This window comes from Canis lupus, chromosome 26, assembly GCF_048164855.1.
Source record: "Canis lupus baileyi chromosome 26, mCanLup2.hap1, whole genome shotgun sequence".
Taxonomy (NCBI): domain Eukaryota; kingdom Metazoa; phylum Chordata; class Mammalia; order Carnivora; family Canidae; genus Canis; species Canis lupus.
In genome coordinates, this window is record NC_132863.1 from 37,695,107 (window position 1) to 37,711,414 (window position 16,308).

At 43.9% G+C, this 16,308-nt stretch overlaps 1 protein-coding gene across 4 annotated transcripts in view; it reads left to right on the forward strand.

Moving 5' to 3' along the window:
- The first annotated feature begins 303 nt into the window (after positions 1 to 303).
- The window catches only part of ARFGEF2 (ARF guanine nucleotide exchange factor 2), a 99,834-nt gene continuing 83,829 nt past the window's right edge, over positions 304 to 16,308 (forward strand). Inside the window, exons 1-3 of one of the 4 annotated variants that reach the window (XM_072801372.1) lie at positions 304 to 528; positions 13,224 to 13,254; positions 13,870 to 13,993. In XM_072801372.1, coding sequence (XP_072657473.1) covers positions 408 to 528; positions 13,224 to 13,254; positions 13,870 to 13,993 — 276 coding nt within the window. In that variant the 5' untranslated portion in view covers positions 304 to 407. Of the gene's footprint in view, positions 529 to 628; positions 705 to 4,913; positions 5,098 to 5,694; positions 5,726 to 13,223; positions 13,255 to 13,869; positions 13,994 to 16,308 lie in introns of those variants that run through there. The other 3 variants (XM_072801374.1, XM_072801373.1, XM_072801375.1) reach the window with 3 other exon arrangements.

Consider the following 16,308-nt stretch of genomic DNA (forward strand, 5'->3'; position numbering starts at 1 on the left):
CCTCCCCTCCTCCCTTCACCTCCGGCCGCCCTCCCCCACCTGTCCCCCCCCATCCCGGTCCTGCCTCCCCGTCCGCTTCCACTCGCCGCCCCCACCTTCTTTTCCCCCTTCCTTCCTCTTCAGCCCCGCCCCTCCCTGCCGACGGCCCCGCCCCCAGCCGCAGGCCCCGCCCCCGCCGGGGGTCACGGGGTCGACGGACGCGCGGCGGCCGTAGCGGCCCCGCCAGTCACGTGGTCACGTGACGCGCTCCATCATGGCGGCGCCGTGGGGCCGCGGCGTCGCTTCCTGACGGGGCGGCGCGGACGGACGCGGCCGGTGCTGGCCGGGACGCCGGGCCCGCACCCTCTCTCGCCCGCTTGCTCGCGCCGCCCGCCCGCGGGGCTGCCAGCCCCCGCCGGGCCGGGGCCATGCAGGAGAGCCAGACCAAGAGCATGTTCGTGTCCCGGGCCCTGGAGAAGATCCTAGCCGACAAGGAGGTGAAGCGGCCCCAGCACTCCCAGCTGCGCAGGGCCTGCCAGGTGGCGCTCGGTGGGTGAGCCGCCCCGGCCCGGCCCCGCGCCGGCCTCCCCACGCCGGCCGTTACCCCCGCCCCCTCCCGGCCTCCAGCTCCCCCGGCCTCGGAGCCCACCTTCCCGGTCACCTCATGATACCCCGGGGAAACCGATGCCCTGGCAGCTCGGGACTGGCCCAAGGTCACCTAGCAAGTTAGTGACAAGCCAGCGCTGGCTCGCTCTGCAGCCTCCCGCACGGGCGCTTGCCACGACTCCTTGCCGTCCTGTTTCCTGGTTCCGCCCCTCACCACCCTCAACAGCGGTGGCCCTTAAGTGTTTTCTTTACCTGCGTTCTTCTAGTTGGGGTTCCCCCATGTGAGCAGAGCAGGTGGGAAGAGCTGCTCAACTGGTTTAGGGAAGCCCCCGAGGCTTGCTTTGGAAGGCCCAGATTGGGGAATGATTTCCCTTCATGGGGGGGGGGGCTCTTCCATAACTCCGTCCTATCCTACCCCTCCCTCCTAGGTAGGTGCAGGGGATCTGCTTGTTGTGGGCGGTTCACCCAAATACAGGGTCGGTGAGGGCAGGGAGACTCTTGGATATCACTCACTGCTGGATTTCCTGCCCCCGCAGGAGTGCCTGGCACGTGATTGATTTGACACAGAGATTATGGAAGGAGGGAGAGAACTCTTTTTTTTTTTTTTTTTTTTTTTTTAAGTGGTAGCTAAACCTTTGGTAGTTGATTACAGCATCAGCACGCTGTCTCTTAGTTTTAATCATGGGGATATTTTATCAAATGCCCACTGTCTGCTATAGGCACTGTGATGGGCACCGAGGACACAGTGGGGGACACGACAGACGAGATATTTGCTCTTGTGGTGCTTACACTCTAAAAGGAGACCCAAAGGGAAATTAAGGAGACATTTTTGAATGCTGATAAATAACTCTTGTGAAAGTAAAACAGCAGAGTGTGATAAAGAGGGCCTGAGGACTGCTTTTGATCGGTTGTCAAGAAAGTAATCCTTTCTGAGGAGGTGACATGTGAGCTGAGTACTGAAAGGCAAGAAGTATCCACCATGTGGAGTTTGAGGAGAAGAGAGGTCTGGGCGGTTAGGATCAATACATTTGCCCAGAGCTAGCTTCAAGCGAATTCACCACCCGGATGCCTTTGCTTTGGAGTCTGTAAAAAAAAAAAAAAAAAAAGGCCTGTTTTTTCCTAACAAATTGACTTGAGTAAATGGAAAATTTGATTTTTCTGTCGGAGAGTTCGAGGTTGCCATCACTGTTCTCGCTACGTTTGGTATAAGGTATAGTGCTGGCATTCTTTTCTTGGGGTATGGGGATGAGCTTGTGAACTTTGCGCTTCTGGGGAAGAAGGTCCATGGCTTTCCTCCGGTTTTCCGGAGGGTCTGAGACTTCCTTACGGGTCAAACACTATCGATTGAAAGGTTATTGTTGGTTAGGTAATCTGGAAATAGATGTTAGTCCTGTAAAATCCAAGATCAATTAGAGGAATTTACTGAGATTTAGATTTGTAAAGCTTTTCTGTTCAGAAAACCAAGGCTAACTGTTGGATATTGTTTTATTGGGAATGCAGGATAAGCACTACAAAGCAGTTTGTTAGACAAAAGCTCAATACTTAGAACTCCATTTTGAAATCTGCCTGGATTCTATTCTCTCAATATGACTTTAAGAGTATTGTTTTTTTTGTTTAAGATTTTATTTATTTATTCATGATAGTCACACAGAGAGAGAGAGAGAGGCAGAGACATGGGCAGAGGGAGAAGCAGGCTCCATGCAGGGAGCCCGACGTGGGACTCGATCCTGGGACTCCAGGATCACGCCCTGGGCCAAAGGCAGACGCTAAACCACTGCGCCACCCAGGGATCCCTTTAAGAGTATTGTTGCAGAAATTTTAAACATAGTGATTTGGCAGAAAAGTTTTCATTCCTCCCTCAGAAGACTTAACATAAAATTTTCACCAAATTGCATATCACATTGCTGGAACCTACGTATAAAATTGTCTTACGGGACATAAAGGGTCAAAACATTGAGAGTTTATTAGATATTTTTGCATTATATGTTTGTTCAGAAGTTCAGATTTTTCCAACCCAAATTGTGGCATGCACATTCAGTGTTTTAGTAGTGAATTGGAAGAAGTTGTTCATATAAGAAGTAATTTGGCCGTAGGTTAGATGAGTAGCAAAAGGACATGGTGGCTCATCAATGTCATCAGGTTGGGTAATAGGAACTATTATAAGGGAACCTATGCACAGTGTTGAGTTAAACTGGCCATCTTTTTTAAGAGAGTAATTGTGTCATTGCTGTTGAATAGAAATGACTGCTTTTATAAGCAATAGAAAGCCTATAGCAAAGTACAGGGTGATAGTTCACTCTGCATCTCTTGTGCCCAGAATAGTTGAAGCTATGTGTGAGCTTGTGTATGAGAAGTGTTGCAGTAGTGGCTGGCATTTTAGATTACCACGTGTAGATTATCATGAATTTTGATAAGAGGAACAGTAAATGACCACTCAGAGTTGAAATGCTTAGGTGATAGAGAGCACTTCCCGGAAACAGCTGTGATATTCCATCATTGGTTGTAGTGTATTGGGGGAGGGGATCAGGGATGGGGGACTGCATGGTAGAAAGGTTAGGAGTGTGTTCTCTGGACTCAAGACTGCCTGGGTACAAATCACCTACCTTACACTTCTTATCTTTGTGATCTTGGACAGGTATTAATACCTTCCTCATTGAATTATTATAAAGGTGAAGTTAATTGACATTTCTAAAGAACTTGGCATGCAATAGGTACTCTGTAAAGGCTTGCTATTGTTTTTTATCATTAGCTTAAGCTGCGACAAAGCACAGAAATTGAGTGCTCTTGCTTGATGTTCTTAACCTCCATTGGTTCCTTGTTCAGGAATGACTTAGTGCTCTATTTGGTTTGTAGATGCAATAAATAAGAATGTAATTACATGACCAGAAGGCTTTGTTTATTGGAGCATTAACTTGCTAACCTCAATGAAGACAGGGCTTGTCCCTTTTAAAAGCAGTGATGATCAGGATGGATAGGTCTGGAGTAATTTCAGTGGTTTATCTGCACTAAATGCTGAATGCACAGATATGGACTGCCCAATTAAGGGATTGTGTCCTCCCAACCTTTCTTTGAAGATATCAAAATAGCCTGTAAGAGGATTCATCACCCAAGGATATCGTTGCTCTTTACCTTGTTAATAAAGCTTTGATATATATTAATAATCTTGAACCTTTTGGCCCTCCGTTGGGGCACATGCATACATTCTTAAACCTTCCTTTCCATAACTGTCTTTAGGGCTGTTTTCTCTCATGATCTGTCTTTAAATGATAGTACTGTTCTTTTTTTTTTTTTCTTTTTTAAGATTTTATTTATTCATTCATGAGAGATACACAGAGAGAGAGGCAGAGACACAGGCAAAGGGAGAAGCAGGCTCCATGCAGGAAGCCTGATGTGGTACTCGATCCTGGGACTCCAGGATCAGGCCCTGAGCCGAAGGCAGATGCTCAACCACTGAGCCACCCAGGCGCCCCGATAGTACTGTTCTTAAACTCTGTGGAGTTTGGAAACTTGACAAGATAATCTGAAGGTTTTAAATTGGCTATGGAAAAATTTGGAAATCTAGAAAATGTTAATAACTGAATTGTTCTAACAGTATTCTTTTTTTCTTTTTATGTATATATAATAAGAGATGCAATATCTTACTTAAAAATCTACATGGAGGGGATCCCTGGGTGGCTCAGTGGTTTGGCGCCTGCCTTCAGCACAGGGCGTGATCCTGGAGACCTGGGATCAAGTCCCACATCGGGCTCTCTGTGTGGAGCCTGCTTCTCCCTCTGGCTGTGTCTCTGCCTCTCTCTCTCTTTCTCTGTCTTTCCTGAATAAATAAATAAAATCTTTAAAAAAAATAATAAAAATTCTACATGCAGTGCTAAGCAAGAGCTGAGTGCTCTATAATTAGTAGGTGTTATTCTTAGTCATTATCAAGAAAATATAAACATCTGCATGTTTTTCATATGAAATAGTGTTTTTATAAAAAAAAGAGTTTTGGAAAAAAAAGATTTTTAGAGTAGCTTTAGGTTCACAGCAAAATTGCACAGAAGCTACAGAGAATTCCCATATACTCTCTACCCCCCCCACACACATAGCCTCTCCCATTATTGGGATCCTTCACCAGAGTGGAACATTTATTACTGTGATGAAGCTACACTGACGCATCATTTATCAACCAATTTGAGTGACTTTTTAAAAATCACATGTTATGTAATAACTATTGCTTTCTACCATGTACTGAGCATTTCTATGTTCCAGGCATAATGCCATGTGCTTTACACGCAATTTAGTTCTTACTATTATTATCCTCATTGAGGCCCAGAGAAGTTGGCCAGCATGACTCAACCATGGATCCAGGATGGAATACTGGCTGGCTGGCTCCAGAGCCTAAGAACTTAACCATTACTGTCATGCTGTACTGCTTCTCCATATGAAAGTTAGTGTCTATAAAACACTCGATGGAGTCTTTAACAATAATTGCACTGCAGGAAAGTTTTGAAGTTCCATTAAGTAAAGCATTTGGTAAGTAGAGAGACCATATTTTCTGTAGTTAATTTTGGGATGTATTTGAAAGCTTCTAGTCAAAAAGATGACAACTTTTTTTTTTCCTGCAGCTTTTTGCTGTATATGTCTTTGGTTTACTTTAATTTAGGAACTAATGAATGGGAAGAAAGAAATGAGGGTGAAGAGCTGATGTCCCATAAGCTTCATTTGAGTTATGAAATGTTCTGATTTATGACATCTCCTTTCAGCAGCAGTAAACTGCCTTTGATTAATTCTGGAGTTGTGACATGGAATTGGTGTCTGTCTTTGGATACCACAGGGAAAAGGAGACCAAGGCTCAGAGAGCATCTTGCCCACATCTGCACAGCCAGGTGGGAAACAGCTATAATATGTGCTCTGCCCTGGCATAGAAATCATAAAATCCAGTTTTAGATTTGTCACTCTGTTTGTTATATGGGATTTAGAGGCATAGGAGTCATTGGTGATCTTAGCTAGAGCTCTTGTGATGGCACAATGAAAGTGCAAACCAGCATGGAATGGTTGAAGCATGTGTGGGAGGTGAGGAAATAGACAGTGAGAACAGACAACTGTTTCCCAGAGTTTGGCCGTGGTGTGAAGGAGAGGCGGGAGATGTGGATCCTGGGAGGTTTTTTTCCTTCTTCTTCTTCTTTTAAAGTAGAAAAAAACTTGAACTAGTTTAAATGTCATTGGGAAAGAGCCAATTAAGAGAGTACATTCATAAATCTTAGTTGTATATTAATGTACAAAAATATTCAACATTTACATGTCCATATGATAAACAGTTAATTGCTTTCTCTATATGATGTTGCTGGGTTGTTTTTTTTTTTTTTTTTTTCTAATTTTGATGTGTTCAAAATAACTATTCTCATCACTGGGAAGAACCTAAGTGCGAAATTTGAAAAATATTTTTAAAATCCCTAAATTGTCATAGCAAATAAACTAAGACTTTCCATTGAAATACAGAATAAAGCCTTTAATTTTAGCAAATTCTGGTATTTTGATTAGATATTCTGTTTACACATGCTGCAAATTAAAGTTTTGAGAAGTACCAGGACTCAGGACCTTGACAGATTACTTTTTGTTGAAAAGCTTTATTAGGATTCTTTAGGAGGGGGTCATCTTAGAAGCAGCATCTAAAAGTTGGATTTTGATTATTAAAAAGTGCTTACTTGCTGGTTTGGCAGAAAACTCACCAAGAGCTGAGTTGGAAACTTTGCTTCTTGGTTAGTCCTGTGGTCCTGGGCTGACAATTTAGCTTCTTTGAGCCTCGGTTTCCTGAAATGATAAAGGCGATAATACCCATGTTCCAGGATTATGGTGAAGGATAAGTGAACCAGTGCAGTAAAGTTATTGATGCTTGGTGCCTGACAGCTGAGCTGCTGAAATTCAGAGGCACTGGCTTTACCATATTTAAAGAAGGAACTGAATGCTTGCTCTTCCCTGCCTCCCGTATTAGTTGGTTTATACACGTTTTTGCTAGTCTCTGACATTTCGACGCCGGTGAAGCAAGTGGTTGAATGAATTTAGAGCTCTGTCCTGTACTTGTAAATCTCAGGGGAGACTCTGTAAGCAGTGCTGGGGAAAACAGTAAGACTATTCTTTATGGAAAAGAGCAGACTTGTGAAAACGTGTACTTAATCAGCAAGTACATGGAGTCTTCTATATAAATAGCTCAGAACTGTATTTAGTTCTCACCAATTTCACCAGGCTTCTGGGGCCTGCCAGGAAAATACTTGACGTTCTTCCCAGCAAGGTTATCTTAGAAAACCTTGGCCATTCCTGGAGTCCTCCTGTAAGAAGCTTCTTTTGGTTTACTGTCTTGGTTGTGAATAAGTCTTTTAGCTTTTTTTTTTACTAGGTATTTTGTTAAGTTTTATAGATTTGTGAGGAGAACGGCCTCCTTGTGCTGTTAAATTCTTAAATTTTTCCTCAGTCCCAGGGAGCGGCCAGTGCATATTTGTTCTTTATATGGTCCTTTTGTCTGTTGACTAAACAAGAGTGACATTCATTGAGAAGATATTTATTTGGGTGTCACATTTGGTGTCATGATGTAAGGGAAACAAACAAGGACCCTGTTCTCATGGAGCTTGCAGTTAATGGGGAAGTAGTGCATTATTCAAATGATCGCATCCTCTGGAACATGTTAACAACCTAAGAAGTCCTGTGAAGGAGAAAAACCTGGTCCTGCAGGGGAGTGAACAAAGGAGTGAGGGGAAATTTCCCTGAGGAAGTCTGGAGAGCTGAGTGATAAATAAGAAATAGGTTGGGGTGAGAGGCATTTTGGCAGCATGGGGGAACAGCATATACTAAGGCCCTGTGGCAGGGAGGAGTACAACTGTTAAGGAAACTAAAATGTCAGTTGACAGTTATCTCAAAATAGAAAAAAATGATTTAGGGATGCCTGGGTGGCTCAGTGGTTGAGCATCTGCCTTTGGCTCAGGGCGTGATTCTGGAGTCCCAGGATTGAGTCCTGCATCGGCCTCCCTGCATGGAGCCTGCTTCTCCCTCTACCTGTGTTTCTGCCCCTGTCTCTGTGTGTGTGTGTCTCATGAATAAGTAAATAAAATCTTTTTTAAAAAATGATTTAAACAAAACAAAATGAGAGACATTGAAAGAGGCTACTGTGTGGTTGGAGCATAATAAATGAGAGTGTTGGAGAATAAGGTGGGAGGGATAGGCCAGGGCCCCACCATGCAGGACCCCAAGGTTGTCATGGCGAGGAGTTTGATTTTCAGACTGAAAGCAGGGAGACAGCACTGAAGAGTTCTAAACGGGAGAAGGCGATAAGATGGCCAGGTTTGTATGTTGGAAAGATCACTTGGGCCATTGTGTTTAGAACATTTTATAGGATGTCCAAGAAGGATGGCCAAGGGACAGTGAGGAGGCATTTATCATCTTCCAGGTGAGAGATGTTGGTGTCTGGACTTGAGTGATGACAGCAGAAGCCGGGCATAGTTAATGTATTAACCACTTGTTCAGAAGGTGAGACTGACAAAACCTGTTGATGGGTTGGATAAAAATATTGGATAAGGAAGAGGATTGGTACCCAAGTGGATGGATGTTGGTGCCATTCTGTAAGGTGGGAGTGTGGAAAGACCACCTGGGGATAGGTGGGGGCAGGAGGTTGGTCTGAGTGGGGCTTGATGTGTTGAGGCTTCCCTGCCTGTGAGCATCCAGTTGGACAGAGTAGGCTGTGAATGGACCTACAACCTGATGTTCATGAAGCAGGCCTGGGCTAGAAATGGTGATTTGGGAGTCAGGAGAGCCTAGGTGGAGACTGAGGGTGTAGATGAGGGTAAGGTGGCCTAGGGAGAGAATGGACAGAGAAGGAGAGGTGGAAGAGGTCTGCCCAGGCCCCAGGAGCCCCTTCCTGCCTGGCTGGGCAGAGGCAGTGGAGTCTGCAAGGGCAGTGGGGAGGAGTTGGGGGCAAGAAACAGAGGGCCAGGGAGGATGTGTGCCTGTGGTGGTAGAAGGAGAGAACATCTCAAGACAGGAGAGGCCAGTAAGGTCAAATGCTGGAGGAAGGTCAGGTTAGATGTAGAGTAGCAAAATGCCCATCAGAATGAGAAGCATGGGGGTCATTGATGACCTTAGCTAGTGCTGCTTTGGGGGTGCACAAAGGGGGGTTCGGGTGTCAAGGTGAAAACCTGAGCAGAGTGGGCGGGGGCCCGTGTGGGAGGTGAGGAAATAGGCAGTGAGCATGGACAGCTCTTTGTGGAAGTTTGGCTCTGCTGGAGTAGAGGGGAGGAGGGCGATGTGGATCACAGGTTTTTTTAATCTTATCTTTTCTTTATTTAAAGGTTTAAACTTGGGAAGGGAGCCAATTGAGTGAGAGGTTAAATAATGCAGGAAAGAGAAAGACGTTTTATTCATTCAACAAATATTGAGTGCCTCCTCTCTGCCTAGGAATTCCGAGGTGCTGGGAATCCAGCAGTGAACTGAACAGACAGAAGTCTCTGTTGTCATAGTTTATATTCTCCTGGGGAAGACAGATAACAAATGAACTGATAAATAATATGTCAAGGGCAGCAAATTCTGTGAAGAGAGATTGAAAAAAATAAACCAGAGTGAAAAAGCAGGTGAGGGAAGGTGACATTTGAACGCTGAACTGGAAGAAGGTAGGGAGTGAGCCATGTGGATATCTGGAGAAAGGAGGGCATTCCAGGCAGCAGGAATAGGAATTGCATAGTCCCTGAGACTGGAAAATGCAACAAGCAGGCTGGGGGGCAGGGTGGTAGACGTGGAGATCAGAGGGATGGCCCAGGGCCAGATCTTACAAAGTCTTGGAGGCCAAGGTCAAGATTTTGGATTTTACTCAGTGTGAGCTGGGAAGCGAGTGGAAAGTTTTAAGCGAAGGAGCAGATGTAATCTGATTTACATTATAAGAGTTATGGATAATCTGTTTTGAGCAGATGTAATCTCATTTACATTTTAAGGGAGTCCCTCTGGCTGCTTTGTTAAGAAAGATGTGGATTGGGAGGAAGGATAAGAGCTGGAGCAAAGCGGATAGTAGTGCTGGTGGTCCAGCATGGTGGAAAGTGATCAGATTCTAGACAGAACAGAGGATGAAGTTCCCAAGAGGCATATAGGGGTGGGACACAGAGGGATTGGGCTGTCTTCTGGCAGGAGAGTGGGTCATTTTTTTAGGTTCTCTAATGGGAAGTTAAAGAGGTCTCCTTGTGGCGGCTTCTAATCTCTGCATGAAATAGAAGATCACTCCATGGGTTGTGAATAAAGAGGAGGGGTGATGGTTAGGAGAGTAAGCGGGGTATTGAGAGCAGAGAAATGTGCAATAGTCTGTGGAGGGTAGAGGAGATGGGCTCATCTGGCGTTATTTATTGTTCTATTTGTGGTTGGTGATTATGGCTCTATAGCCCTACTAACTTGCCCTGTTGTCTGAGGTCTAGTTGTTAGGTGGAGACTGGTCAAAAGGAGATGATTAAAAAAAAAAAAAAAAAAAAGGAGATGATAGTCGCAGTTTGGGATTTTGCCAGAAGTTAAAGACTAAAGGTCAGAGAGATTCATGGCTATTGATTGCCTATCATTCTGATAACAGTCCTGCTAATGGGACCCATCCTGGAAACTGAAGAATGGGGAAAGCTGACATGTTGGACTCATCAAGATCTGACAGTCCAAAGAAAGGCCTCGCTCAGAGCAATTGAGTTAGGTTGTCTGGAAGGAAAAGAGATTGAGGGCATGGAACAGGAAGGAGCTGGAAGTGGCACGGTTCCATATAGGAACAAGATTCTGAGTGTGACTGCCACACTAGCCTGGCTTGGAGTGGGGGAGGAGGTCCTCAGAGGAGAGGTTGAAGGAATTGAGGGCAGCCTTGCTTTGTATAGGAGGCAGGGGTGTGGCAGGTCAGATGTGTTGGGGAGAGTTGAAGGTGTGCAGGGAGGTTGGGGGAATTTGGGCGAGTTGACCAGTGATAAGATGTTGAGGTTGGTGAAGGTGGTGGTTGGACTCAGCTTGAGGGTGGAGCAGAGGTCGGTGCCAAAGTCACTGATGAATGGGGGGGTCTAACCCTAGGAGCTCATAGATAGCAGCAATGTCCAGGACAGGAAGGACTTCCTAGGAAGATAGTGCAGTTTTTCAGTTGGAGCTGCCCCACCCGACTCAGATCCCCTTGCTTTCCAGCCTGTTCATTTATGACTGCTAATTGCCCAGTTGGCTGTTGGGAAAGCAATGCCTATTAAAATGTAGAGCAATAAACTAGAGCAGGTGTGCCCTACCATATGCTCCTCTTCCTTCACCCATCCTCCTCCTCTGTCTTATCATTGATGGATTCTGAAGTATTGGCTTTGGAGCAGACAGCCTAGGTATGAATCCTGACTCCCCAGTAGCACTTGGTGGCTATGATGGTGATCAGGTGACTTGATCTGTGTGTGCCCAGATTCCTCACCTGTGTAACAGTTATGGGGTAAGAGTGCTCTTGCCTTCCTGGGTTGTGGTGAGGACCGAATAGGCATCTGTCCCTCATTTTCTTTTTCCCCTTGGCTCTGCTTGGTTCTGCACTAGACATTTTGCCCTGTTTCTGACTCCTGTTTCAAGAAAAGAGCAAGAGAACTGTCACTTGTTGGCTACCTGCTGTAGCCCAGACCCTGCTTTAGCCATTGGTGAGTTGGCACTGGTGACATTCCAAAACATTATTTTGGAGCCCAGAGGCCAGCATAGATTCGAGTGAAGGCCTAATTGCTTCAGATTCATTTAACATCCAAACTCTAAACAAGGTAACCGTGGTTGGAAGGAAACCCTACATTGGAGTTTGAGCAGCAGTGCCCCTTTGGTATGTCAACAGTGACATGATCTTAAGCACCAAGCAGAGCCTTGACATTATGGATATAGATTTCTGCAAGCTTGGCTGCCAGCCTCCTGGGTCATTCCCACAGCCTGGGTGGGGGCCTCCACCAGAGGAAGCCACAGCTACTTCCTTAGTGGATTCTTGTCCCTAAAGGGAAGGAACCATGCCACAGAGCTCTCTTTAACAGACCCTGTGTGTCATGGCCTTTAGGGTCCATGAGCAGAACACTTGATATTAATCACCTGGGTATTTCTCACCCATTTTCCTTATGTATGCAGTAAGAAGACATTGGAAGGTTAGCTGGAAGGTTAGAAATTGCCACCTCTAGTAAGTCTTCTTGTTGAGTTTTCACTTCCTAGCTCTGTCTAGAATAGGAATTCCCCAAGAAAAGGACATTTGTAATTACCAGAACAGTGTTGCTGGGATAACTAAAGCCATATCCAAACCACTGGTTCTCAACAGATTGTAAAAAGGCTGCCCTTTTGGAGATTATTTAACTACATGGCATTCAGTGCAGACTTATATCATTGGCCTGGTTTGATAATATGTTGAGCCTGTGAAACCAAACATGCAGGAATACATTTGACCAAGAGGGTGCAGGAGAATTCTCTCTGTATTTAGATTGGGTGTTCGGTTATTTCAAGGGTGCACACAACCTTGTTCTCCTGGAAATAAGACTATCTCTTTGAGGTTGTGGTTTGTGAGTAATGACACTTCATTTCTGTAACCTTCACTGGGTAATTTTTATAACCACTGTCGTAAGATTTTTTTAATTAATTCATAAAAATTATATATGCCTTAGCACAACAATATGAAAGTAGTCAGTATACTGAGCTATACATTTAAAAATAGGTAAGATGGTAAGTTTTAGGTGTGTTTACCATAATTTTTTTAAAAATCCTGATTTGTAAAAATAACAAAATACATATGCTTACATAGAAAACATGAAAAAAGAAAAAAATAGTCATCCTACCAACCCAGCATTTTGTTCTATTTGTTGCCAGTCTCCTATCATATTTTTAAATGGTTGAAATGTTATTATATTGTGGTAGCTATTATTACCATGCATGTTGCATAATGGGGAGATAGCTAGAACATTATTCTGTGCTAGGCATTACTCTAGGTACTTTACAGACTTTCATTTACTTAATCCTCAAAACAATCCTGAGAGGTAGGTAGTATTTATCTCCATCTTATGTAGAGCAGGACTTCTCAACCAAGAAACTACTGAGTTGGGAAACAGGTGATCCAGGGGGCCATCCTGTGCACTGTAGAATATTTAGCAGCATCCCTGGCTTCTACCAACCAGACGCCAGCAGCAACCCCCTGCAGTCTGGAAAACCAAAAATGTCTCCAGATGTTGCCAAGTGCCCCTGGGGCAAAGCTGCCCAAGGTGAGAATCCCTGATTTCAATGAGAAGCCAAGGCACAGAGAGGTTAGGTGATTTGCCTCCTGTGACATACCAGGGACTGGAGAACACAAATTTGAATCCAGGCGTTTTGGCCCCAACTCAATAGTTTCTTGGTTGACCAGTCCTGCTCTACAGAAGATGGAGATAAATACTACCTACCTCATAGGATTGTTTTGAGGACTAAGTAAATGAAAGTCTGTAAAGTACCTAGAGTAATGCCTAGCACAGAATAACTGCTGTGTACATGTTAGCTATTATTATTATTATAATCGCTTTCTATTCATATCAGCATTTCAGTCTTAAAAATCTCATTAACATTCTTTCTAATATTTTCCAAATATCTTTTAGTTAAGTTTTCTTTTATATAAATATAGCATACTCCTAACATGGCTTTTTTTTCTTCTCCACCAGATGAAATTAAAGCAGAAATAGAAAAGCAGAGGTAAGTTCTTCTCCTTCCTGAAATACAGTATTAAGGGAATTAGGTAGTGGCCGTGGGGACCCCTTTCTGTGTATGTTTTCTCGTATGTCTTACCTCACAGGTGGCACATACTCTCCTAGCACAGTGCTGGGCACATGGCAGGACTCCATGTGTATTTGAACAGATCCTAGGTTGACAGGTTGCCAACTCAATAACTGCATATTTGCAGGAAAGGGAAGATCAAGCTAATGCTGCTGTACCTTTTCTTGACAGATGAGGCAAAGCTCTTGCCCTATATGTCATGCTTCCTTGGTCAGGAGGACAGCTTGCTCCATAAGTGGCTGCTCTTTCCTTGTCTCCATAGTTAAAAAACCAGTTGGTCACATTTCAGAACATGGCTGATGCCAGGACAGGACACTGTCGACATAGCCCACTAATCAGAGATCTTGCTTCTGTCTATGGCTTATGGCGCTTTGGTCTTTTGCCCTAATGCATTTATTTCAGTTTTTAATTGTCTTGCCCCACAGATGCAGGCATTTTCAATGAAATGATTGGGGGGGGGCAGTTAGAGTGAGGCGTAGGAAAAGTAAACTTTTTTCATTTCCCCTCTCCGGCCCTCTCCTGCTTTTTCCCTAGGCTTGGCGCTGCCGCACCACCAAAGGCAAATTTCATTGAAGCTGACAAGTATTTCCTTCCATTTGAGCTAGCTTGCCAGTCCAAGTCCCCACGGGTGGTCAGCACATCCCTCGACTGCTTGCAGGTACCATACTGAAACTTGATGGTATAAAGAAGGTTCTCTCCAAGCCATTGGTGTCCATTCATAGGAACTGTGCTTCCAGGTTGATGTAGAAAGGAGCAATCCAACGTATACTTTATGGAGGTCTCACGAGTCAGGGAAGAGTAAGGGGTCTGACCTCGGCTATAACAAAAATGTGTTTCCCTGGAAATACTTTGTTGTACTCTATTGTGTATGTTTTTCTAACTGAAACCTTTAGGATTAGTTGGAATAGTTGCTACACAGGACAGGTGCAGTATTTTTAATGCCACCTTTTTCTCGATGGCATTAAAATTCAGAATACCAAATAGAGAAAAAGATATAATCAATATTCATTATTTTTGATAATATTCTATAAAGTCACTGTGAATACTGAATAAGCAAGTACTGAACCCTTGTTCCCACAGGAAATACAAGGTAAGGTGCCTGGGAGCCTCTGGCATCAACATATTCGCCAACTGGTCTCAATACATAAAGCAATACATAACTTTGTTCATTGTGTGTTTCTGTTTAAAGACATCTCATTTAATATATATTATTGATTCATTAACATTGCACTCAGGGTCAGCAGTGCTGTAACACATGCCTGAACAAAGCTTACCTCACACATGTAATTTCTTCATAAGGCACATTGTTGCCTTCTTGCTCTTAGAAACAGTAGACAGCACTTTAGCACTGTATTTAGGGCCATTTTAAATGGCAAACACACCAACAGAGTGGACAAAAATGCAAAAAAATGTGGCATGAAATAAGCCACAGAAAAGTTACTACTTACAATATAAGAACTGAAACGAGAAGACAGAGCATCTCCTTGTTTGACCTTTGTTGAGAATGTGTGCATCAAGTGATTTGATTTTTTTGCTGCTCTGCATGTGTCCACATATGACTGCAAAAGTGTCACACATATTGATATGGGGCTTACAAATAAATTTTAGTCGAGTGGGTACAATTGCAAGTACAGGATCTGGGAATGAATGGTAAGGAGCGACCTGGATCCACAGTGACCTTGTGATAAATTACCTTTGATTGATGAAGAAGTGGGAGTAGGGAAGTTAAGATGACTTGTCCAGTAATATGCAGGTATGAAAGACAGAAACAGGACTACAACTTGAGTTTCTTAATTTCCTGGTCCAGCATTCTTGTATTTTTTTCTTAAGATCTACTCCTGAGGTTTCTGGTTACCTCATTTCTATTCTTAACCCCAGCAGGCAACCTACACATCAATGAAAAAAGCTTGGTAAATTAAAAAATTACATCCAGAGGTCCACAGTTTACCAATACTTTCTAGAACAGGCATAGTGAATAAGTTCTATATTATGATTGCTCAGAAGCTGTGTTGAAAAGCTATCTGAAGCTTCATCTGGGTTTCTTGAGAAAGTACCATAATCGATTGGTTATATCTGCTAAGGCACAGGACTGCCAAGTGGCGGTGGGCATGCCACGTTTTTGGCATCTCCAGTCTAATATTTACTCTATTAATCTCCCTTCTTTGATATATCTGTACTTGAAAGTTGGTGACAGTTTCTTCACAGAAGTGGTTCTTCCAAATGAAAAGCCATTTTCTCATTCAGTATAATTCTGTACAGATTGTCCTATGTGAAACATATAATGAGCCAAGAATTCTTAAATGGCAGGCCCAAGTCCTCTTCCTATCCTAAAATATTTGTTGCTGTGAAATTTTCTGAGGAAATTTGGCATAAGTTTAATTTTAGTTGTTTTCTTCTCATCTTACTGTTTAGTTCTGAAGCTGGTGCTGACAGTTAACATTACCAATGTACTAAGAACAGTGGCCAATGTGTCTTGAGTCCTTGGCCTTTGCTGGCCCCTGTGCTCAGTGCTCTGTCCAGAGTATTGTGTTTAATCTTCCCAGCAATATTCTGGTTACTTAACTCATCTTCATTCCGAATTGAGGGGGCAGAGGCTTAGAGAATAAAGTGACCGCCCTACCAAGCTGCCCCTGCCCCAGGAATTGGTGGAATGGGGCAGGTATCTAGGACTCTGCCCACCTCATCTAAATTCTTAACCAGGGGTTCTTAAACTATAAATATAAGCAAAATCTGGCCTGCCACCTGCTCTTGTAAATAAAGTTTTATTGGAACACAGCGGTCTTAATCTAGCCATGCGATAATAACAATACCACAGACTGGGTGACTTAAGCAGGAGATACTTATTTCCCTCAGGTCTGCAGGCTAGGGAGTGCAAGATCAAGATGCCAGCCAATTTAGTTCTGGGTAAGAGCCCTCTTCTCTTCCTGGTTTGTAAATGGCCGAGTACTTAGCTGTGTCCTCACATGGCAGAGA